This window comes from Polypterus senegalus, chromosome 1 (assembly GCF_016835505.1).
Source record: "Polypterus senegalus isolate Bchr_013 chromosome 1, ASM1683550v1, whole genome shotgun sequence".
In the NCBI taxonomy this organism is placed as follows: Eukaryota; Metazoa; Chordata; class Cladistia; order Polypteriformes; family Polypteridae; genus Polypterus; species Polypterus senegalus.
In genome coordinates this window covers 171,949,048-171,972,881 of record NC_053154.1, presented here as the reverse complement: position 1 = coordinate 171,972,881, position 23,834 = coordinate 171,949,048, and the positions used below count along the sequence as shown (strand labels likewise).

General features: G+C 37.0%; 1 protein-coding gene across 2 annotated transcripts in view; it reads right to left on the bottom strand.

The window, feature by feature from the left end:
• crocc2 (ciliary rootlet coiled-coil, rootletin family member 2) overlaps window positions 1–23,834 on the bottom strand; it is a 232,484-nt gene that overhangs the window by 128,470 nt on the left and 80,180 nt on the right. For both annotated transcript variants that reach the window (XM_039763044.1, XM_039763051.1), the window contains exon 6: window positions 13,429–13,535. In XM_039763044.1, coding sequence (XP_039618978.1) covers window positions 13,429–13,535 — 107 coding nt within the window. The remainder of the gene's footprint in view (window positions 1–13,428; window positions 13,536–23,834) is intronic.

Here is a 23,834-nt window from a genome sequence, read left to right as displayed (position 1 = left end):
TATAATGAAAGATTTTATTGCTAAAAGCTTGAAAAAGTGCTGGTATATTCTTCTGGCATAACATGACTTGGCAAGTCATGGTTTAATGTGCAGTTTTTCCACTCAAGCATTAGTGCAATATTATATGCACTAATATTATATATATTGATATAAATGTAAATAATATACATAGCTCTAGATGTCTAAGCACCATTAATATTTTATATTATTCAAGCAAGTGGGTTGCTCAAGCAAGGTAGGTATTTTCAATAGCAGTGTTATTCAATGCCCCATAATCAGTACTCTGTCAAAAAAACCCACTTTCCTTTTCAATTAAAAGGAACATGCACTCACAGATAATGTAGGAGGATCTACAGCTTTATCCCACTTTTCCAAAATTTTCTTGGAATGTACTTTTCCGCATGTTTATTCTAAAAAGACAGTCCATGTGAGTGTCACAATTTTCATTTTCCCTTATTAGATGTTATTTTTGGCAGTTGCATTAATTTTGTTTCTTGAAATGGTTATTAATTATTATATTGCGATTTAGTTTTGTTTTGTACCATAATTTTTATTTACTGTCTTTATCATTTTCTCCACAAGTCTGTGTTTTATTTTTGTCAGAGAATTAACCTCTGTGTGACATGTGACCTTAGGATTACTGACGATATTTAAGATGGCGGCAAACAGTTACCAATATCCAAGATTTTGGATATTACTTGGATCCCATTTGTGGCTGATATACCAGTCTTACAGTTATTAATAGCCCAACAAACATGTTCTTTAAAGCTATGAAAATGTACTAAATCACTTTAAAATATTGTTACAAGAAGGAATTTGTCTTTGCTGAGAAACATTAGACTTAATATGAAATGTTTTGTACCTCTATTATAGAATTTGGATTCAAGGATGCAATGAGGCATCAACAGCTATTAAACTGATTTAAAACATATTATTTAGAGCAGGGGTCTCAAACTCCTGTCTAGGAGAGCTACTGTGGCTGCAAGTTTTCATTCTAACTCTTTTCTTAATTAGTGACCAGTTTTTGCTGCTAATTAACTATTTCCCTTTATTTTAATTGACTTTTCTTGAGACTTTGACTACTGAATTGATTATTTTTTCCTTAAATGGCACCTAAACATAAATTTGATGTGAAGTGAGCCAACAGATGACCAAATAAGTTGGGGCCTCCAACCAACTTCATTCAGTTTATTCAGTATTCAGTTAATTTGAAGCCTATTCTTGTTACTAATTAAGCCTGTTATTTAATTCCATGTCTCACATTCTGCCAAGGCAGGCATTTCCAAAACTGTTGATTTTCTTTTTTAAGAGTGCTGTCAAAATGTTTTGTGGACCTGAGCAGATCAGCATTACTGAGGCCTTCACCTTTCTTTATTTTCAGATATTGTGTGATGGACAGATATTGTGTGATGGATGAAAGTTTGTTGTTTATGTGTTGGTTCATTTTGTGTCTTAATATTGTTTGGTTGCTAATTAAGGAAAAAAGAAATAATTAAAAGGCCTGAGTCTTAAGTTGTGCATCAATTAAAATTAAGACAAATAGTTAATTAGCAGCAAAATCTGGCCACTAAACAAGAAAGGGGTTAAAATGAAGACCTGCAGCCACAGTAGCTCTCCAGGGGCCTCATGTATAAACGGTGCGTACGCACAGAAATGTTGCGTAAGAACGTGTCCACATTCAAATTGTGATGTATAACTTGGTGTAAAGCCACACACATTTCCACGGTACCTCATACCCTGTTGTACGCAAGTTCTTCGCTCGGTTTTGCAGACTGGCGGCACCCAGCGTCAAAGCAGTGCTACTGTTCCTGTGTGGTTATCCTTTCTTTTCCTGATACGGCTTCATAAATACGCTGAAATTAACCGCATATTGTTTATTAGTTTAATGCTTCTGATTGTAATCAACCAGTAACAATATAATGGTCCACAGAATGGTCAAACTATTCTAAATACCATTGCTGCTTTAGCATTGTTACTCTCACTGCACTTTCTTTTTCTTCTTTCAGCTGCTCCCATTAGGGGTTGCCACAGAGGATCATCTTTTTCCATATTGCTCTCACTTCACCACTCGGAGAAGCTGATCGGAAAGAGAATTATCGGTATACAGCATCAAGCATACGCTGCCTCAGCCATGCTTCCTATTTGAACTGCTTCTCATATAACAAACGCTTCAAACCCTTCCTGTACGGACCTTGTGGTTCAGAAACAGTTTTATCCCACGAACTCTAAACGCACTCAATCAGTCCATCACTTACTCCTTGTAGAACTGTTAGTACTTATTAGTACAGTTACCTCACTGTAAACTTGCAGTACAGGTATAATACTGCACAACCTGAGTCACTTTATCAAGAGTGTATTTACATATGATGACAATATCATTTTTAAGATGAAATGCAGCAAAATATGTTTATTATATTATACAGATAAAACTTTAGCTTCATTTAAATAAGGTACTGTATATTGTTAATAATTAAAGGACACAGTGTTTTAAAGAATCTGCGTTATAAGGTTACAAATGGCTTAACATCCATTACAGAGCTGATTGTGTGATGATTGGTTACTTGGAGAAAGAAAAGGAAGGACAGGAATTAGAGGTTAGTACGTTTGAAAAAGATGCACAGGCCACCAAATCCCAGGGGCCGCCACACCAATATATATTGAATATAAAACAGAAAGAGAAAATAACGACACAGCTAAAAATACAGCGGCAAATTTCGCCAAAAGTTAAACGCTTGTGTCATGAGCACGAGGCGGCTATGCAGTGTCCACAACAGATGTGGCCATCCGCCGTGCATAAGAGAGAATATTGACATTGGCAGGCGAAGGAGCCACTATTTCTTCATCTGCCCAGGGCCGCCACGAGCCTAGAGCCGCCCCTGAGTACTGCTGCAATAAATTATTTCATCGAAGGTCGCACACAATCACTGGGTCACCGTGTTCCCATGTTTAATAACGTGTTTTAACTCCCATCATCATGAAAATGATATCACATATACATCTCAGTATTTTAGTTATTCACAGAGCTGTAATATCACGAATGCAATGGATTCTGTGCCCTGTCGGAGGTAGAAAAAGACGGTTTAAGAAGCACTAGTGATTCACACACATAAAGCACATAGAAGAATACATACAAAACAAAGCATTTTTGACGTGCTACTTTACTCACGATGTGATTTGAGAAACTAGTTAATTAAATTATTTTAAGATAAAGTTTATGATGTTCTGCTTTAAAGACAAAATAAAGTATGTGATTAAAGTGGAAATTTCGAGATTGAAGTTGACATTTCGTGCTTTTTCCCCACTGTGTGCCTTTTTTTCTCTGTACCCTAATAAGCTTTCATATGACACTCAGACAGAGGGCTACAACTTGCCTTTTCAGGGCGACTTTGATATCTGACAACTTCTTTTTTATTTCAGGCACTGTGCAACTTTGTGAACTTGAGCTTTCGAGTTTCTCCAACATGCTATGTCACTCGATCAGCTTCCTTTTGTTGTTTATACCACTGTTTAAACCAAGAAATAGTAAGTTTTTCCTTGCCTTCACTTGGTATTCGCTGAAATTGTTCTTTTCACAGTAGGCTGATCTTAAGGGCTATTTATATTGATTTGCACATTCAAAGAGGCATAATTCTGTGAGGAAATGGGGTGGGGCAGCAGGCGCTTGCACATGCGTTACTTTTCACGCTGATCGGGATTTATGGAGCAGAAGAACGTGGAAGTTTGCGTACACACAGATTCCTGCATCTGGATTTTTCTGTGCATACGCACATTCCCGCTTTTGTGCTTATGCCATGTTATAGTGAGAGCTACAACTCGCCTTTTCACGGCGACTTTGATATCTGACAACTTCTTTTTTATTTCAGGCACTGTGAAACTTTGTGAACTTGAGCTTTCGAGTTTCTCCGACATGCTATGTCACTCGATCAGCTTCCTTTTGTTGTTTATACCACTGTTTAAACCAACAAATACAGTAATCCCTCGCTATATCGCGTTTCGACTTTCGCGGCTTCACTCTATCGCGGATTTTATATGTAAGCATATCTAAATATATAATGTGGATTTTTCGCTGCTTCGCTGGTTCTGCGGACAATGGGTCTTTTTACTTCCGATACATGCTTCCTCAGTTGGTTTGCCCAGTTGATTTCATACAAGGGACATTATTGGCGCATGGCTGAGAAGCTAACCAATCATAGCATGCAGTTAAGTTCCTGTGTGGTGACTGGCTCAGCGACAGAGCCCCGAATTTGATTCTGCGGCGTTAACCAGGAAGTCTCATCTCACTCATTCAGCATCAATGTGTTTCGCTGTGTAAAGAGTTAACTTTTGTGCTCTTTTGTGTTTATCTTTGTGCGTAGTCAAGCCCTTCGTTATGGCTCCAAAACGATCTGCTCCTGCTACTTCTTCAGGGGCCGTGCCCAAATGCCAACGGAAGATGCTAACAATTGCCAAAAAGGTAAAAGTTTTGGATATGTTGAAGGAAGGGAAAAGCTACACCACTGTAGGACGCCATTACGGCATCAATGAGTCCACAATTCTTTTTATTTAAAAAGGAGGAAAAGAATATAAGATCTACGGCCACAGTGTCCTTTTAACCAGGGTGCAAAATGAGTTGTAAATGGACGTAATAAGGCAGTAGTCCAGATGGAATCTGCTTTATGGATTTGGATTGAAGACTGCTGGAAGAAGAACAACGGCGGTGCTACAGAGTCGCCTGAAGAGGCTCCTTTAGAAGGGCTGCAACACTCTCCTTTGTTGTGCAGTAAAATTAAACTCATCGTTATCAGACAAGTCGTCATGTCATTGTTGGTGAGTAACATAATTAATTTTCTACTTACAGTACTTAGTACATGTACGTATGTTTAGTGTCACTGTACACACATTTACTGTATACAATTTTTCTTGCATTGTACGTATTTATCACTGGTGGCCTGTCTATCGTAATGTCTGTACCATATGTGATATCGGAGACGCTCGATATCTTTAAAATAATATTTAGGTTTTATTGTATATAAACAGTGTGTTTACATACATAATTTCAATGAATCTTACCTAATATCTAAGAGAATACAAAGGGTTTATGCTGTATAACTGTGCGGGGAATATTTATAAACAGTGTGGAAGAGTTTATAAGGGCTTAAAATATATAAAAATAACCATACAAACATATGGTTTCTACTTCGCGGTTCTGGAACGCAACCCCTGCGATCGAGGAGGGATTACTATAGTACGTTTTTCCTTGCCTCCACTTGGTTCCATTTTCCCTCTTGCTTTTGTCATTGTCTTTTCACAGAACGCTGAGCTTAAGGGCTATTTATATTGATTTGCATATTCAAAGAGGCGTAATTCTGGGAGAAGTTGGGGCGGGAAAGTTGCCGTGTGCATGAGCGTTACTTTTCACGCTGACCGGGATTTATGTAGCGGAAGAACGCGGAAGTTGAAGAACGCACAGATTCCTGCATCTGGATTTTTCTGTGCATCAGCACATTTCGGCTTTTGTGCTTACATCATGTTATAGTGTGAATTCTATGCATGGCGTTATGCATGAGGCCTCAGGACTGGAGTTGTAGACCCCTGATTAAGAGAATACTGACAGTTTGCATTTCGGTATCTGGCTGCTATGAAGCTATTTTTGGATGTTTTCAGTAAACAAAAAGAACAAATGTTCCATATAGAACATATCATTGACTCTAAAGGTGATGTCCTTTTTTTAGCATATACATTTGTCCTTAAACATTTCCCAGCATAAACAAATATATAAAACAACCTGACCAATGTATATTGAGGCAGACAAGCACAAATTGCAACAATAAAGCACAAATTCAACATTATAACCTTCAAGCAGATGTATGTACATTTCTGCTCGTTTCACATATTATATTTTAAGCTTACTTTAAATTCGCATTTATTTATTTCTTATTATTCTCATGGAGAGCAAACGCGAATATCGGATTAGTTTTTTTGCAGCCTTTGCCGATTTCACAAAGTGTTTGACTCAGTTGATCAAGCTGCCTGTGGTACATCCTGAGGATTCGCGGGATCCCTTCGAGGTTGCAGGATATCATAGCCAGACTGTACACTGGTACACTGTGAGTGCAGTGCAGAGTGGAGGCAGGACCTCTGCGTTTTTCCCAGTTGATTGTGGGGTTCGTCAGGGGTGTGTTCTTGCTACTACTCTGTTCAGTTCTTGTATGGACTGGGTGTTGGGCAAAGTCGTGGGGTCCAGCGGCTGTGGGGCATCTGTTGATGAAGAAAGGTTCACAAATCTTGACTTTGCTGAAGATGCTGTGATCTTCGCGGAGTCAATGGAGGTTCTGATCAGGGCGCTTGAGAGACTGAGCTTGCAATTGTCCTGGATAAAAACCAAGATCCAGGGCTTTAATGACCTCTTGGGCACAGCCATCAGCAGTGTGTCTGTTTGTGGAGAGAGAGTTGACCTTGTTCATAGGTTTACTTACCTTGGCAGTGACATTCATGTCTCTGGTGACTCTTCCTATGAAGTCCGTAGATGGACTGGGAGAGCATGGGGGGTCATGAGGTTGCTGGAAACGGGTGTGTGGCGCTCCCGATATCTATGCAAAAGGAGGAAGGTCCAAGTCTTTAGAGTCCTGGTGCTTCCTGTCTTGCTATATGGTTGCGAGACATGGACGCTATCCAGTGACCTGAGACGAAGACTGGACTCCTTTGGTACTGTGTCTCTCCGGAAAATCCTTGGGTGCTGTTGGTATGACTTTGTGTCGAATCAGCGGTTGCTCATGGAGTCTCAAATGAGGCACATTACCTGCATTGTGAGGGAGTGTCAGTTACGGCACTATGGCCATGTGGCATGTTTCCCCAAGGGTGATCCGGCTCATAAGATCCTCATTGTTGGGGACCCAAGTGGCTGGACCAGGCCAAGGGGTCGCCCATGTAACACCTTGGCTGTGGCAGATAGAGGGTCATTTCCGGAGGGTGGGACTGGACCACGTGTCTACCTGGGGGGGGTTGCAAACTGGGATCCCGAGCTGTTTCATTGTGTAGTGGGTGCTGCAACACACTGTACCAGTGCATGCTCCCCAACTTGACTTGACATAACTTACTTTAAATGATTGTATTATGTTGTGCTCAATCAGACATATAAAGATCAGATATTGAATACAGAAAGCAAAAGGCGATGCAGATAGTAAATGTTGTTTATGTCATTTGTTACTATGACCAGTAATGCAATAACACAGTAATGAAGAGTGGGAACCTCGTCACATATTTTAAAATATAGCAACATGAAATCAAAAAATCTGTAGTTTGTGAATGTCAACTTAGGTCAATTGTCCACTGAAAACAACTGTGCAGGCCATTGCTACATATAGTGCCTTCCATAGAACAAACCCTCCAAAACCCTTAAATCAACAGTTACTAGCTTTGTTATGAATTACTCCAAATACAGCAATGATCTCCCTTCCATACAATTAAATACAGTATCAGTAAACTAATGGAGTGATGTTGTTAACTTTTGGTTCTGTTTCACAAAGTAACATCTGTAATAAACAAAATGCTATGTTAGTGTTTTTTCAGTAACTAGACTGTATAACGCAGAGTGGGTGTCTCATCACATCATTTAAATTATAGCAACAGGAGTTCAATAAATCTGCAGCTTGTAAATGTCAATTTTAGGTCAGGGTGAAGCAGTGGCCCTCACCACTTAACAGATCATTATAGTCTCTAAGGATGAGTCCCGGGGAAAGTGGGGTCATTATGTTCAACAAATGAGGACCTAAATCTTGTTTATTGGACAGCCTGAAGGAGCATGTGGCACAGGGTGTGAATGAGCGAGAGAAAGAGAAAGAAAGTGTGCTGATGTGTGGGTGGGTGTGTGTGTGTGTTCCAAGTCACAGACTTGACACGTGTGAGCTAGTTATAGATGATTAGCATCATTAAAGACAATAGCCACGCTTTGTGACTCCCCAAGGTGGTGCTGTGGTTCAAAAGGCAAGATTCCTTTGCATAACATTTCATTTCATATAGTTAATTTAATGCATGCTGCTCTGTCATATTGCAGCAATGTCAATACATCTGTCATTGCCAAACATGTCCATTTGTGTTGCCAGGTTAAGTCTCGGTTCACAGAGACAGTCGTACTGTCAATATCCTTCTTATGAAGCAATGCAACAACTCTAAATGAGCTCTGTTTAGCTAATAGAATGCCTTGGCATGCTAGAGTTCAACTCCCATCTCTGTCTATGTCAAATGTGAGTGTCCTTTTGAATTTCCTCTGGCTGCTACAGTTTCTTCTTATATCAAAAAGATGTACATATTAGATTGATTGGTAGTATAAATTGGAATTGTGTGATAGGGTGTGTTCTATAATGGATTGGCTCCTTTTTCATGGTTAGTTGCATTCAGTGCTTCCAAGATAGGCTTAGCACCCCACGGCCCCAAACTGAATTAAGAATGGTTTGGAAAAAAAATTAATATAAACAGTGGTTAGAAAATAATATGCATGTGTCTTATTTGGGAGCATTTGATTAAATTCTAAGGTATATTTGGATCTACTGTATTTCATATCATCATTGTATCACATCTTGGCAAAGTTCAGTGTTTACAGTACAATATGTACTGTTAGAGCACAAAAATGATTGAACTGGGAGGTTTACTAATATAAAACAGCAGGTGCCAATCTGTCACTGAGAAAAAACCAAAAGAAGTTGGTGACAGACAAGAAACTTGCCCATATCACTGCTATGACAGATTCTCTTACTCAGATGATGATAAGGGTATGTTCATTGTCTCTACAACAGTATGTTCCAAGTTAAACCAGCGTGGTACACCAAGCTATATGTTTTTTCTCTCTAATGTCCATGCTTTTGCCTTTGTCACACATTTTGAGGTGTGTAGAAGTGTTTTTGGGCTACAGTTAGGTATGAGATCAAATTATCTATTTTTGTGTGCTCCTGCAAGATCCAGGGAAGATTTAAAACTACTAAGGCTATCTAATAACCTTCCCTTGTGCTATTTCTTTGGAACCTTGCCGCCACAAATGGACCGCAGGACAGTTGACCTCACAGAGGCTCTTTGTCCAGTCTATATTCTTTGATTATTTGCTTCTTTTCCTTCTGTATGATGTGGTTTAATAATTAAACATGTGTAAATTTGGTGGAAACCTCTCATGTTCATCTCTCAATACCATAGAAGAAGCGGTACTGGTGCAGAGCTGGTGAAGATGATGGAGAAAAAAGGTATATGAATGTGGAGAAGGTCTATCCAGGATTAAACATCCATTAATCTAATACTCTATGAAACTCTTATTTTATTAGAACCGTCTTTCTCAACCATCGTGTAGGTTGCGAGTGGCCATTGTTTGGTAGTTTCAGCTACTGACTTGTTCTTGTTGTATACGCCCTTCCACCATTCCAAGGAAGGGATTAACAGCACTTCCCAATATCTTTTCCTGTTTCTGATCATACTTGTTTCTGGTGTTTAAGTTAATTTTGCAACCACTTGCAAAATGTAACTGAATTACAGATTCTTTTTTTTTGATTTGTAACCTTTTATATCGTGCCTTATCAAAATCTTTCTGTAAATCAAGATAAATAACATAATATCCACCTCACTTATCATATCACTTTTCCACCATAGTAATGAAACATGGCCTCCCCCATCTAAACCAATGCTGACTGTTCAATAACACAGCTGTTCTTGGCATATGAGCCTTAAGTGCTTACATAATAACCAGTTCCATCAAACGTGTTAAGCATGTTATTGATGACGCATATTAAGCTTACTGGAACTATGGTTACCTGGATCTTCCTGATCACCCATATTATGTAATGGAAAAATATTTGTTAACCTTCGGTCCTCAGGAGTTTCCCCAGTGTGCAGTAGATTTCGATAAATATGCATTAAAGTTTACTGTACTGTATGTAAGTAAATACTATATTTAAGCACTCTGGGATAAATGCTATCCTGTCCAGGAGACATGTTCAATTGCAGGCTTCTTATTCTAAGCAGCTTTTCTCCCTCTACAATGTCCAATCTCCTTCATAGTCCTTGTAACTGCTCAGAGCCTATAAATGTTTTTACAGGTGAGAAAAATCAGGCAAAAAGCAAGTTTGGAGCATATTTTATTTCACTTTATGAAGATTTTAATTGCCCTTATTGTTTCTAATACTTTTTTACTTCCTCTTTGATTGTTGTATCTCTAGGTCATCTTTCACATTTTCCACAATATTTCTCTCTAACTGACTTTCAGCTTTCCTGATATTCTGCTGATATTCTGTTGCACTCATGTGATTGTAAGCCCTATGTTTAACACTGGAGTTACATTATTTGTCTGGTAAATCTTATATGGCTGTTTTTTCCTTCACATTATCTTCTATAGCTCTTTATTTAAACACTGCAGATTTGTCTTAAATTCTGACTGCTTCTACATTTTGGGACGAATCTATCTAAGCATATATACTTTCTTTAAACCAACACCATAGCATATAGGTAAGGATGAATTAATAACGAAGTGACCTCCTTTCTTTGTCCTTCATTTTATTTATACTTAATATGGGTAAAATTATGAAACAGTAGAAATACACAGGCAGGCAGTAAGAGACTACTAATAGCTGTCAAAAGTGCACATGAGCTATTAGTGCAAAACAAATTTGAATAACATGCTCCAGTGGTAATTTTTCATTTTATTCTCTACATAATGTGTTGGTCTTTAGCCTGATTAATTGAGCATAGGACTTATCTGGGTCAAGCACGATAAGCTGTGTTTGCAAACATTTTATGCTTCACTGCTTAAAGATATCTTGGCTGGATTGTATTTTATGAATCTATAGCACCATAAAAGGACAAACCAAAGTGCCATAACTAGAAGGCATTCATGAAGTCATCCAACTAGCAAACAAAGATACTGTATAGTGTAACTCAACCCACAGGCCATGGAGCATTCAACCTAAACCAGGATAGCTGCCTTTCAGTGGAGGCCTGTTTATGTGCTATCTTTGAACAGACAGTATGATCAGAATCAGCGGTCTGAAAACTAATTATAAACAGTTTATGTCTAATAATGCAGGCTGAGGCCCAACTGTCATGTATTTTTTAAACCTTCTTGACTATTTCAATAATATTTTTAAGTTTATATATGCATTCAGGATCAATAGAATATTTTCTAAAATAGATGGAGTGTGCACACAATGAGATCTGGGTATGTCCGTGCAGTTTGGTGGATGAAGGAGCACAATTTAAGGGCTTTAAGCTTGGTGTAGGGGTGAACACCAGATAAACTGAAATGAGTTTATAAGGAACAACCACTCTTCTGATATTTTTATTTATTAAAGCATCTTTGACCTATCATTTAGGTGTCACCATCCAAACAGCACCCAACCATCCTGTGGTAGAAATGGACTGTTAATGAATGTAAAAGTTGGAAACAAAGATGACAAATGCAGAGCAGCAGCCAGACAACTAACTTATGTGGACTTTATCGTAGTATGCAAGTTTGCTACATATCCCAAATGTGGGCAGGTAAGGCTATTTAGTGACTCTAAACTGAGCTACTCTGACTGACTGTTGGTCAATTTTTCTGCAATAGTTTGGTGGTCTGACCAATTTTAGTTCCTGCTTTGCACATGATCCTGATACATTTTGTTCCAGCTTGCTGACGTATTGCCATAGAAACATTTATACCATTTAAAGTAACATGCATATTTTTGCAGCTATTTCCAACTTTACTATTAATAATAATTATTTACATTTATATAGTGCTTTTCTCAATACTCAAAGTGCTTTACATAGTGAGTGAGGAGCCACTTCAATCACCACTAATATGTACCATCCACCAGAATGATGCAGTGGCAGCCATTATTATGCCAGTTCACTCACCACACATTAGCTATTAGGTGGTGAAGTGGTGAGAGAGATAGCCAGTTAGAAACAGGGGATGATTTAGTATATTTAATATGAAGAGTGAATTAAAATCATGTTAAATAAACTTAAGGTATTTTAATTTCAGTCTTGGTCTTATGAAGTTTTAGATTTTTAATTTGAACAGAAATGTGCAATTGGCATACAAGTTAGAGAAAACCAAATGTATGCTCAGACTTTATAATGTGTGAATGAGGCTGAATCTGGGGTATGGTGACTTTTTAAAAATTCATTTTTTTAAGTAAGAATTCAATTATATCATTGTTATCTTTTATTTTTCCTCTTGTCACTGAGCTAATCTGACCAGGCCACCGTATCCCTAGAAGCTTTTTCAGTTTCCAGCAGGCAAGAAAATGTATGCATAACATTCAGATTTGTTTGGGGACTTAGTTTTAAAAGTTGGAGCATTTTTTATTTTTTATTTACTTCATTATACAATCAATTATCACATTTGTGTTTTCAAAATAATTTTGCAACAGTGAGTCATGTTCAGAAATAACAGTGATAATAGAATGCAATTACATGTGTTAGTAGACTACATAAAGTGCAGTAAATGTTTTTAGTAGCACTTTACAATATCCAAAAGTTATCGCTGGAGCCCAGACAGACTTGTGGTGTCTCAAAGAGCTTTCATAGACAGATGATTTCATAGATTCCAACTGAAGTGATATTAAAATTGCAATTTTGTAGTCTTTTTAGTTGTTGAGTGTGGATTGTCTATGGCTAATTGTAGTTTTGTAAGAATTTTTTTAAGAATATCTCATGGAAAGCTAAAATCTATGATGCAGTCTCATGCTAAAATTATTAGCTGCATCAGACCACCAAGTGTTTGTGGCATTTGTTGATAAAACATACTGTAGTCAGAGAAACACCTAACTAATGGCAGTTCTGTGGTAGAAAAGAACTGTTAATGTGAAAGAAATCTCAGATTATTACAATCTGCAGTTAATGCAGCAGTTAGGTTGTTTTTAGTGTAACATAAATACTGAGTATTCACTATATCATATCATTGCTTGATAAGTCACTTGCATTTTTTACTTTTATGGTCATGAAAACCACATAATTCACCTACAACAATTTCAAGCAACAGGGGAAGTGACCTGATAATGCAGAGGTACACACAAGCCACTGCTGCCACTCCTACATGCAGTATTAGAGAGAAGCCACAGCCTGTTTGCTGTCAGGAGCAGATCAGGTGTCAGATTAGTAAAAGAGGAAAATATACAAAATATATAAATTGAAGTAACCAGTCTTATTGTAAATTTTCAACAGTAAATTCATTCGCAATTGAAGTCAAACAGAATGTTCCTCTGTTTAAACACAGAGGAGTTTGAAAATTTGTCATCACATCACAAATTTCGTTGAAGAATAAGTGTACCAAATTTCAACAAATGTGGTCCAGTCAGAGCCAAGTTGGTGCTTTTAGCCTTATACACAAACACACCTAAAATGAGTAGTGTTAAGAAATACTGTAAGGAATGGAAGATAAAGTACTGTTCAAATTCAAATAGATATACTGCAGAGCAGATCTGAACATACCGCTGTTGCTCTTCCTCCAGTCGAATGAGGGCACTTTCCAGATCAGTGTTATGGTCTTGTTCACTACGTCTCAGGCGGGATTCAGCTGCATCCAATTTGCTTTGCATCTGTAAAAAGTATAAAAAGAGCTGTAAGCTTCCAGGTGCCTGTAAAAGAAAACTCATGGAAAATACTTTCTATACTTTTGGCTAATTTTTAAAATGCTAAAATTTGATTTGCTATGGCATACTGTAATGATTGCAATAATTAAACGTCATCTTGAAAACTGAATAGATGCCCATAGAATGGGATGCAGCTGTTTATTGCCAATATGCGAGGAAAAGAAAGATATACTAGACTGCAAAAATTATACAGGTATTAAGTTGTTACTTCATACCTTTAATATATGAGAGCATGTCTTTTAAAAGAGATTAAGGAAACGGTGAATTCTGAAGAAAATCAGTTTGGTTTCAGACCATGGATTAAATCTTTGCATTGCATACTCTTAGGGGGAAATAAAGAAACAGGAGGAAAGATCTAGAATTTGTTTTTTTAAACCTTAAGATTATGGAAGTTGTGTGTGAAGCAGGAATAAGAAAGGAATTAGAAGTGAGAGTGAGATTACATCAGTGTTTGGTATTGAGTTCATTATTGTTTATAATAATATTAGATGAGATCAGTAAGGAAATATGACAGCCTCCGTGGTCAACCCTTTTTGCAGGTGATTTTGACTTATGAGGGAGAACAGAGAAGTAGAATGAGAGAAATGGAGACATGCTCTAGAACAACAGTTCTTAAACTTTATTCTTGTGACCCAATTTTGCCTATAGTGTGTCTTCACAACCCATAACCTTAGAGGAACAGTGACTGATCATTGTGCCATTCCTCTGAACATTGTCCATGTCCCTCTTGGTGAATCACAGGTGAATGTCAACCTAGCATTTTAGGGGTTTATTTTTTAGCCATGACAGCAGCGAACCATCACAAGGCTTTCCGTAAACCATTTGTGACCATTTCTCATTCACTTTAATTGTAATTCATGACTCAGTGCAACCCAATTATAGATATCTTGCAACTCAGAATCGGCTGTGACCATAGTTTAAGAAACACTACTCCAGCAGTACAAGAGATGAAGGCAAGTAGATCAAAAATTTGACATGACAGCAGCGAACCATCACAGAGCTTTCCGTAAACCATTTGTGACCATTTCTCATTCACTTTAATTGTAATTCATGACTCAGTGCAACCCAGTTATAGATATCTTGCAACTCAGAATCGGCTGTGACCATAGTTTAAGAAACACTACTCCAGCAGTACAAGAGATGAAGGCAAGTAGATCAAAAATTCGACATATGTTATACAACTGTTTTCGGGAGTAAAAATGGAAAACTGAAGGTGGTAACAGATGAGCTAAAAGAGGCAGAGTCATGGGGTACTTAGGATCATAGATTTAATGGGACAGAGGGCTGGAGGCAGAAGTTAGACAGAGAATTGGAGTGCGATTTAAAATTCGGAGGAAGTGTAGTGACATGCTCTGTAAAAAAAAATAATGGCGTCCAAAATAAAAGCAGAAATATTCAATATTGCAATTAGACCAGTAATGCTGTATAGAGTATAAATTTGGAGAACAACTGGAAGATACCCTGAAACAATGGAATTAGAAGGATGAAAATGATGTGATGGCTGTGTAGTGTGAAGAAAATTGGTCAAGTAGGAAATAGGGTCCTTTAGATAAACCTGTGATGATAAAGATAATAGAGAGAAGACTCCAGTGGGCTGAACATTTATTGAGACAAGAGGAATACAGTGTTATAAGGAGAGTATTAGAGACAAGGTTGCTGGGTGGAGGAAGGAGTGGGAAAACAAACAGCAAATGAAATAATGTGATAGACAGGGATATGCAGAAGACTGTATATAATAAAAGAGATTGCCAAAATAGAATACAATGGAAAAAGAGGTATATACCTCCACTTTGGCAGGTCTGAATAAGAGAAAAGCCAGAGGGGAAGTAGATGAAATTGAAGAATGCATACTGTAATGCATACTGTATTTTACAAAATGTCTAAAAATGAGAGACAGAAATAAGAGAGAACAGATTGTAGTTATAGCCGCAAGTACACAGTATAGAATGGTGTCTTTAGATTATTATTGTTTTACCTGCTCCTTTACCAGTTCTCCATCTAGCTTGTCTCCATTTCCACCCGTGTGTATTCATTATTTGGTTTAATTAAGTACTCAGGAAGGAAACTGAATTACTCATCCATTTTAGGCTTGAATCATGAATCATTAGAAAGGGAACTATATCTATGATTTAAGAATGAACTGACATGGTAGAGTTAAAACACTAACAAGCCATGAAATGAAATAAGATCTGTTATTGGTAACAACTGGCTTCCAATTAAGCACCTGGGTTGGAACAAAAAGCAACAGCCACTGTGGTTCTTCTGGGACTGGAGTTGGCCACCCCTGGTACAGGGTTTGAAGAAGTTGGGTAATAATTTATTAATTCCCTCTTGGTATCAGAGAAAAGCATCCTTTTCCTGAATCTGCAGCATTACCTTGAACATCCCCTTGTCTTTGTGCCACTGCTTGCATGTGGTGATGGCATACCAGGCAGCAGCATGACATAAAAGTGATTATTATGAACATGTTACTATTGCTAATACATTACAACCTGTTCATCATTTTTTAAACCTAATTATTGAAATTCAGCCTCACCAGGAGCTAGGTCTATTCTGGCACGCTCATACCTAAATGAGAAACGAGAACACAGCGGAAACTGAACTCATCAGTAACATAAAACAGTTTGAGCAAAAGATAAGTCAAGACTTAATGTGTTTAAATAAAGCATCCATCCTCAGGAGAATTTTGTTTTTGCAGCTGGATGGTAGAGCGGCAGAGTAAACTGCAGGTGGAGCTAACAGACAGTATATTTCACAAACACTGCTGGGCTGTGGGTGATAATACATTATCTGCATTGGATCTGTCAGGTGACCTTCATTTTAGTTTTACATTTCTTCCTTCTCTGTGTTTTTCACTTCCCGTGAAAGTGAAGTAAATATTGTGGGCCAGCCTACTAACTGAAAGAAAAGGATCAGGTATCGTTTATTTATTTAGTGCGCTGGGACTTTTCCTGTATTTTTTGCCTACTGTTGCATGTGCATATACTGTTAAAAAAGGGACTCAAAAAGAAACAAAGACACATTTGATTCCAGTGAATCAAAAGGAACATTTTTTTTGCACATTTGTGCATCATATTTCACTTCAAATGGTCAATTGTTTGAAGTAAATCTGTGTTTTGAAAAGAAACATTTTATAATCATGTAAAATTTTTAAAAGTGGACCTATAATTACTTTTATAGAAGCTGTAATTTTGGCAGACTGGTACACAGTGTTAAAAATAAATAAACATAAATAGTTATGGAGACTATCAAACGTAAGCCTGCTTTTGAAGCATCCAGTAAACAGATGACTTGTGGCATGACTTCTTACACTTTATTTAATGACTTTATACGTACAGTAAACATAAAAAGTGATGCTTGATGGATTCAAAATACAGCATAGAAGTATTCATGGGAATTCCAATGACTGCTTTGAAATACATTAGATATATGGCTAAAAGTGGAAAGTGGGAATGTTCACATTAACTAGTACGGATAGTGAGAGCATGAATAAACTGTGAATTCAAGCTCTGAAGGAGCATAGCTACAGGTGTTTAAATAAAAATTAAAATTCTAACATTGCTGGCCTTTTTTAAGCTGTATAAACAAATGCTGCAATGTCAGCTTTATGACTAGAAGATTGTAGGTAAGTGGCTTACTATGAAAATTGCAGTTAATGTAGCCTTAGAATCTAATGAATGACTGTTTCTGTGTATGTGAATAACTGCGAAAGCAGAGAGTGAGATGTTGCGATTATCAATAAGGAACACATTCTACTATTGAATCGAAATTCCAAAAATGATAAATAAGTCTACAAGTTAATGTCTTTGAGACAAGAGTTACTGTATATATAAGTGACTGTTAGGATTGAATCCATTTTCTGTTCATGGAAACTTTGGGAATTGTACTGCTTAATGGACACGTGATTCTGCAAATATAAACGTCTTGCAATGCTAGCCTTGACTAGGTAGGACACTCAGTAAAGTAAACTCTCAGTTAACTGCAGCAAGGGATAATTTCTGTAAAATAATAGCAAAAATACAATTGAGTAAAATTACATAGATTTAATGTCATTTTGAAGTTACATTCTGGAGTTCAGAACATTTTAACCATTCTATGGAAGATATCCAATTGAGTAAAGGCATAATTGTTTAGAAACGAAAAAAAAAATTGCCTACTGTATATTGCACCACTGGTTAGATTTTCTTGAAAGACTACTTACAGGCTATAATGATATTTATTGTTTAAATCTAGAAAGGCAGATCTAGATTTTTTATTAAAAGTTTTTGTTATTTTCACAGTGTAAATGCAACCCAAGGATTGTCAAATCCCAAATTTGGTAGCAGGAAAGGTTTACTTTATTGGAAGGGCGAAGATCCAAGCAAAGCCTGGGAAGGAGGTTACAGTTGGTTTTAGAAGTGCATAGCACATCTGCACTTTTTCTGTTTTTCTTGTACACTTCTGCAAACAAATGTGCCCCAGAGGGAAAAAAAACATTAAAGCTTAAAGGAGAATAAACAAAAGTATTTTTTTTGTAATGAAAAAACATTCAGGCATCCAAAATAAACTGAAAACTCAGGAAACTTGGTTTGTTATTTGTCAAGCACACAGTCGTTAATTATGTTTATCCATGCTTCATTGGAGATTTGTTTAATTGATAGTTCTGCACATAAAACTCTTAACATTGAAAGAGTGGGATTCTAGGTGTATGAGCAGGGCTGAATGTCTGGCATTCAATACCTGTATCTGAACAGTGCTGAATAACTGGGAATTCTTCCCTGCTGAGTGGTATTCTAGGAATATGTATAACTAGCTGTGCCACTCGTTGTCACATGCTGCTCATAGGGAACAGCTTATGGGCTCTGGTGATTGTAACTACCTGCCAGCCCAGGGGTTGGCGCTGTGTCCTAATGCCTTTTCTCTTACTGCAAAAGGACTTAAGACTGGAAGATCTGCCATCTTGAGACAGTTCATCTGGGAACTCATGTATGCAAAGATGTTTCCTCAATTATTGCTTGTTTGTTTAGTGATTATTTCACTTCTGTTATATAGGATGTTGACCCAACTCTTTATCGTGGTCTGTCTGTTCTTTAACACCGTCTAAGATGGGTTGAGACCTAAGTAATCAATGTAAACCTCAGCGTTAATGTTTGTAGTGCACCATGCAATGGATTTGTCTCTTTTATATGCCATTTGTTTTGGGAGACATCTGTTGGAAGACAAATTCAATGCACTTTATTACTAAAAATATTTGTGAAGTGCCACCTTTTGGAATGACCAAAACATAGCAACTGGGTGGACAGACAGACAGACTCAAGACACTTATTGTTCTATTTAGGAGGATGATGAGAATTTGAGAATTGACATACTGGTATTCTAGGTTGCAGTTCTTGCATTAAATGTAAAGTGGATAAAGTGAAAATTAACAATTTGAACCTGCTTGCAATATGAACACACATGATTTATTCCATTCCATACTCATAATTTGAGATATTCTAGTATTCAATGAATCAATGATTCTTCCTATACAAATCACTAAGGAGACGTGACCTGTGCTCAAATAAGAATCAAGGTAGTATATCATATATACAGTATAGAGGCTCATATTGGTAATTCTGGATGTTGTATTATTTTATCGATTAAGTACAGTACTTCCAATATGATTGGCTGTGAACATTGTGTCAGCTTGTATCCAGTGATGAACTTGTGCCTCATCCACAGCTAGTTCCTTCCTTACATCCAGTGATGCTGGGAGAGCTTCTGGCTTCCTATCACTGTGAACTGTCTAGTTCAGTGCTTCGTAAACTCAATCCTGGGGTCCCATTGTTACTGAAGGTTTTTGTTCCAAACAAAAGTTTTTAATTGGATTCCTAGACTAATTAAGTGAGCTGCTATTTTCCAGTTTCTGCGTCTTGGGTTTCTATATAGAAATTACAAAAGTAAGTTTGGCAAATTTTCCTTAAATGAACTAAGCAGTTATATAAGGATGATGTAGTTTTTTTTTTCCTTTTTCCTTTTTCACAATATTTTCATCCTGATTTTCATTCTACTTTTTCAGGTGTTCTGGTTTAATCCAGTATTTACTAATTAGTGGATATGATGCTGAAATAGTTGCAGCATTTCATCATTCAGTGCTCAAGTGTCTGCTCTGCTTTTATTGCATTGTCATTATTAGGATACAATGAAGGGAACAACCAACACAGAAAAAGGGCAAAATAATATGAAAACTACAAAAGAGAGTTAAGATTTTAAAGCTATAGTAAGAAGAGAAATACCTGTCCAATTGGAAAACCAAAAGAAATGTAACCATTTATATCATAAATGCTGTAAGAAAATGCAAATGTCTTATAAATGTAAAAATCCTACTACTGTGCTTTTCTAAATGCAAAATTAGAAAAGAGAAAAAAAAGACCAGCTAATAAACTGAGATGAGTTATCAATTACTCGTACAGATCCATCCATCCAACCATTATCCAACCCGCTATATCCTAATTACAGGGTCATGGGGGTCTACTGGAGCCAATCCCAGCCAACACAGGGTGCAAGGCAGGAAACAAACCCTGGGCAGGGTGCTAGCCCACCGCAGTACTCTTACAGATTGTGAAGCTAATTGAAACAAAAAACTTGCAGCCACAGTACAGGCTTGGGAGTCACTGGTCTAGATGGTTTTAGGAAAAGAATGAAAGAATGGATTCTGTCATAAAAAATCAATGCATAATTTTTATGGTCTGACTGAGACACTTGGAGTACAGTGCTACATGGTTTCATCATTTCTATTGGTCTGTTCAATTGTTTCAGTCATTTTATTATACTTTAATTAAACTGTGAATTGTTCATTGCATAAAAGTAAATGACCATTGCAACAGAATGGGGAAAGACACATAATTGACAGCTGGTGATCCTTTAAGGTGGTACTTCCTGTTATTGGTTAAAATTAGTTCCAGGTTTCCTCTATATATAGAGGGCTTTAGACCTCAGTTGTGTCTTGAATTTCATTCTGCAGTTTACAACTTTTTGACTGCTCTTCCCAAGACTGTTTCTTGATGACTGCTACCAACACCGAGGGACTTCCAAAATCCAATTTAACCCAGTTAGAGAGAATGACATTTTCTGTAGTTTCTCCCTCGAAAATAATTCACATCTGTTGGAACTCTGATTGGTGAGACTGTTCTCTTTTTCTCCTTCTTTGTTTATTTCAGGGTTGTACCATTTTTTCAGTCAATCTTTTTGCATATATTTTACTTCAAGGATTTAGGCAAGGTTTATCATTCTCTCACTTCTTTCCAGTTGTTGTTCTAATCTGGACTTTGTGTGTCTTTGGTTTATGGTGGTTTTCACATGTATTGTGTGTAGTGTTTATTGTGGTGTGTGTTGTGTATAGTGCTTATTAGCTGTGAGCTGGTCATTACAAAGGTATAAGTACAGAAACTGATGGAAGTCTGAATTAGCACCCTAATTCAAGGCTTTCATCAAAAATACAATGATTTAAAACTACATGAAGTAGAAGTACATAATAAATAGGAATAGTTGTGTAGGATATTTGAAATATTAAAATGTGCTTCACTTCAAAAGAAAATATTTTCAATTGTAATAGAAATTTGTCATTTTAAATTCTCTGATAGAGGTCCATAGAATGCTAGATCCCTAGTAAAGGATCAAAAATAATATGTTTGTAATTACTGACCTTGAAGTAGGCTAAAATGATACCAAACATGATTTATTTATTTATTATTATGTGTAAAATTTTTAAACTTCTGGGAGTGAATCTTAGAGGGCTAGGATCACCGGTAAAAAATCAAATATCAAAAATATTATCATATTGGTTATCATCAATCTCAGAATAGCATGAAATAACTTTCCACATGCCTGTATTAGTGATTCCCATTTTTTCAAAATTTGTAAAAAGGACTGACTTTAACCCCTCATATCCGACTAGAAGGTGAACCCTGGGAGCAGGTTCATGTATCATGCACAAGTTCAAATCCTTCTTATCATTTCTTCCTGAAGACACTTTCTCTTTGTTATAAGGATATAATTTCCTGAACAAAGGATGGTCCAAAAATGAACTAAAATGTACAGTTTTTTAGGTCTAGAAGGCTAAAAGAGAGGAATCCCAAAAAGCTCAACATCTTGCATAACTAGACATCAAAACATGTTGAGCGATATATATGTAGGGTTCTTCTTTTACTGGTGAGTCAGAAGATGCCATCAAAAAAAAATACCTTAAGTAATTTTAATAGCAGTCACATTGTAAGTAATTCTTATGAACACAATAACCAACAGGTCTAGTTAGTTTTACTACTAGAAAGAATTGAAATAAAAGGGGATAGTATCCAACCAAGAATGTTAAGACATACGGTAGCAGCAATAGTTTTGAATTTGAAAGATTGAGGATTTTGCAGTATGTATTATAACATACTCAGAATTTAGGTGTTATTGTTGAAGGAGTTAGCCATGCTGCCACACAGCTCTCAAGTCCAGGCCTCAAATCCTAGACTGATTGTTGACCTTGTAGAGTTTGCATGTCCTACAAGTTTCTGCATTTTCTTTGGGTCATGTGGTCTCCTACTTCATCCAAAAGACTCAGAGGTTAGGTTGATTTATGACATTTATGACTGTGTGAGCATCAGTGTCTTGCTGTGGACTAATCCATTCAGGGATGTTTCTTGACTTACACTATGAATTGGGGGGGGCTGAGAGGGGTTTGGACACCTAGGCTCAGACACATACTACTTTTGCTCTATTATGTTTTGTGTTCTTATATTATACAAGGGTAAATCAAAAAATAAAAGGAATTTAAAAATTATGCAGTAACTGCAATGGAGAGACAGAGTGTCGATGTTCATTTGACATTGGCATCAACTAGACTAAAGGCAAAGGACTACACTGTACATGTTTGAACTACCCATACGCCATCACAAACGTGTTGTATTGCATCAGCATCTATCTATTTCAGAAACTGCATAATTTTCAAATTTCCTTTACTTTCTGATTTTCTCTAATACAGAAATTATGGAGTGAGATTTGCAGTACCAGAAAGTGATACATGTTAGTGAAGTAAGCAAATAAAAATTTCATTTTACTTGTTACACTGCACTCATAAACTGAATTTTCATTGCTTTACCTTATGTGTCATCTCAAAACCTTTTAATTTTTGAAGCAGCAAATGTCATTGGCCAGCCTGTATGTGGTCACTAACGTTGCAATACCAATCAACACTCAGCATCATATGCTTTCTGTGGGGTGGCACTGCACACATAATGATAATAGTACTGAGAAAGTGAAAATGTCAGATTATATGACAGGTGTTAAGCCACAAAGAAACAGAATGAAGCACCACAAATGAATTGATTGCCAAACAGTGCATACTGAGTTGCTTTTATTGCGAATATGTCAGAGAGAAAGACAGAGAATTTTTGAGGATTGTATGGTTGAGTGAGTAAAAATAGTTAGAAACATTTACTGTTTCTTGTCAGTAGACATTTTTCAAGTCCATAATATGATCAAAGCTTTTAGGCTTCAGTGCCAATGAGTTTTATATCAAGTTTGAATGATTTTTAATCATCTTTATAACATTTGGGTGCCATGTGCTCCCTCCACAGCACATGCTTTCTGCAGGTCATGCCTTGCACTCAATTCTAATGACTCACTTAGGGCTCCACATTAAAACAAGTAGGGCTGGATAGTGGATGGATGGATGGCTCCAAGATGATTGAACATGCAACATCTCTCTCTTGTAACATTCCTTCAACTTTTTAATGTAATTATGGTATTCCTTAAAATAATATTTTATATGAGAAAATGGTATGAACACTATGCTCTGTTATTTATTTTTGAAAATTATGATGAACACTTTCTGAAGCTGCAGTGTAATAAGGGAACATTTTATGAAAACTGTGTACATGTAAATCTTGACAGAACTGATTTTGGGGTAATCCTGCCACAGATTCTCTTACCCGCGTTTCCAAGGCTTCAGCATGCATTTTTTATTAGGCAGCTGAAGAATGGGTAGCATTATGTGGTTTTACATTTCGAAACCATGGAGTCTTGAAGTGACATATTGCTCCTGGAGCCACATTGCTGACTCAGCTGGCCACTGCCTTCTGTCCCACATAGTATTCTCTAGTTACCCGTGTTGTGTTTGATGTGATTTTATTACTGCACCTGCAGTGTGTAAGCTTTCAGATTTAGCTAGCAATCATTTAGAAGCAAAGCTTTAATTAGTCAGGAATCGCAGTCCTGAAGTGTAATGGGCAGAAGCAAAAA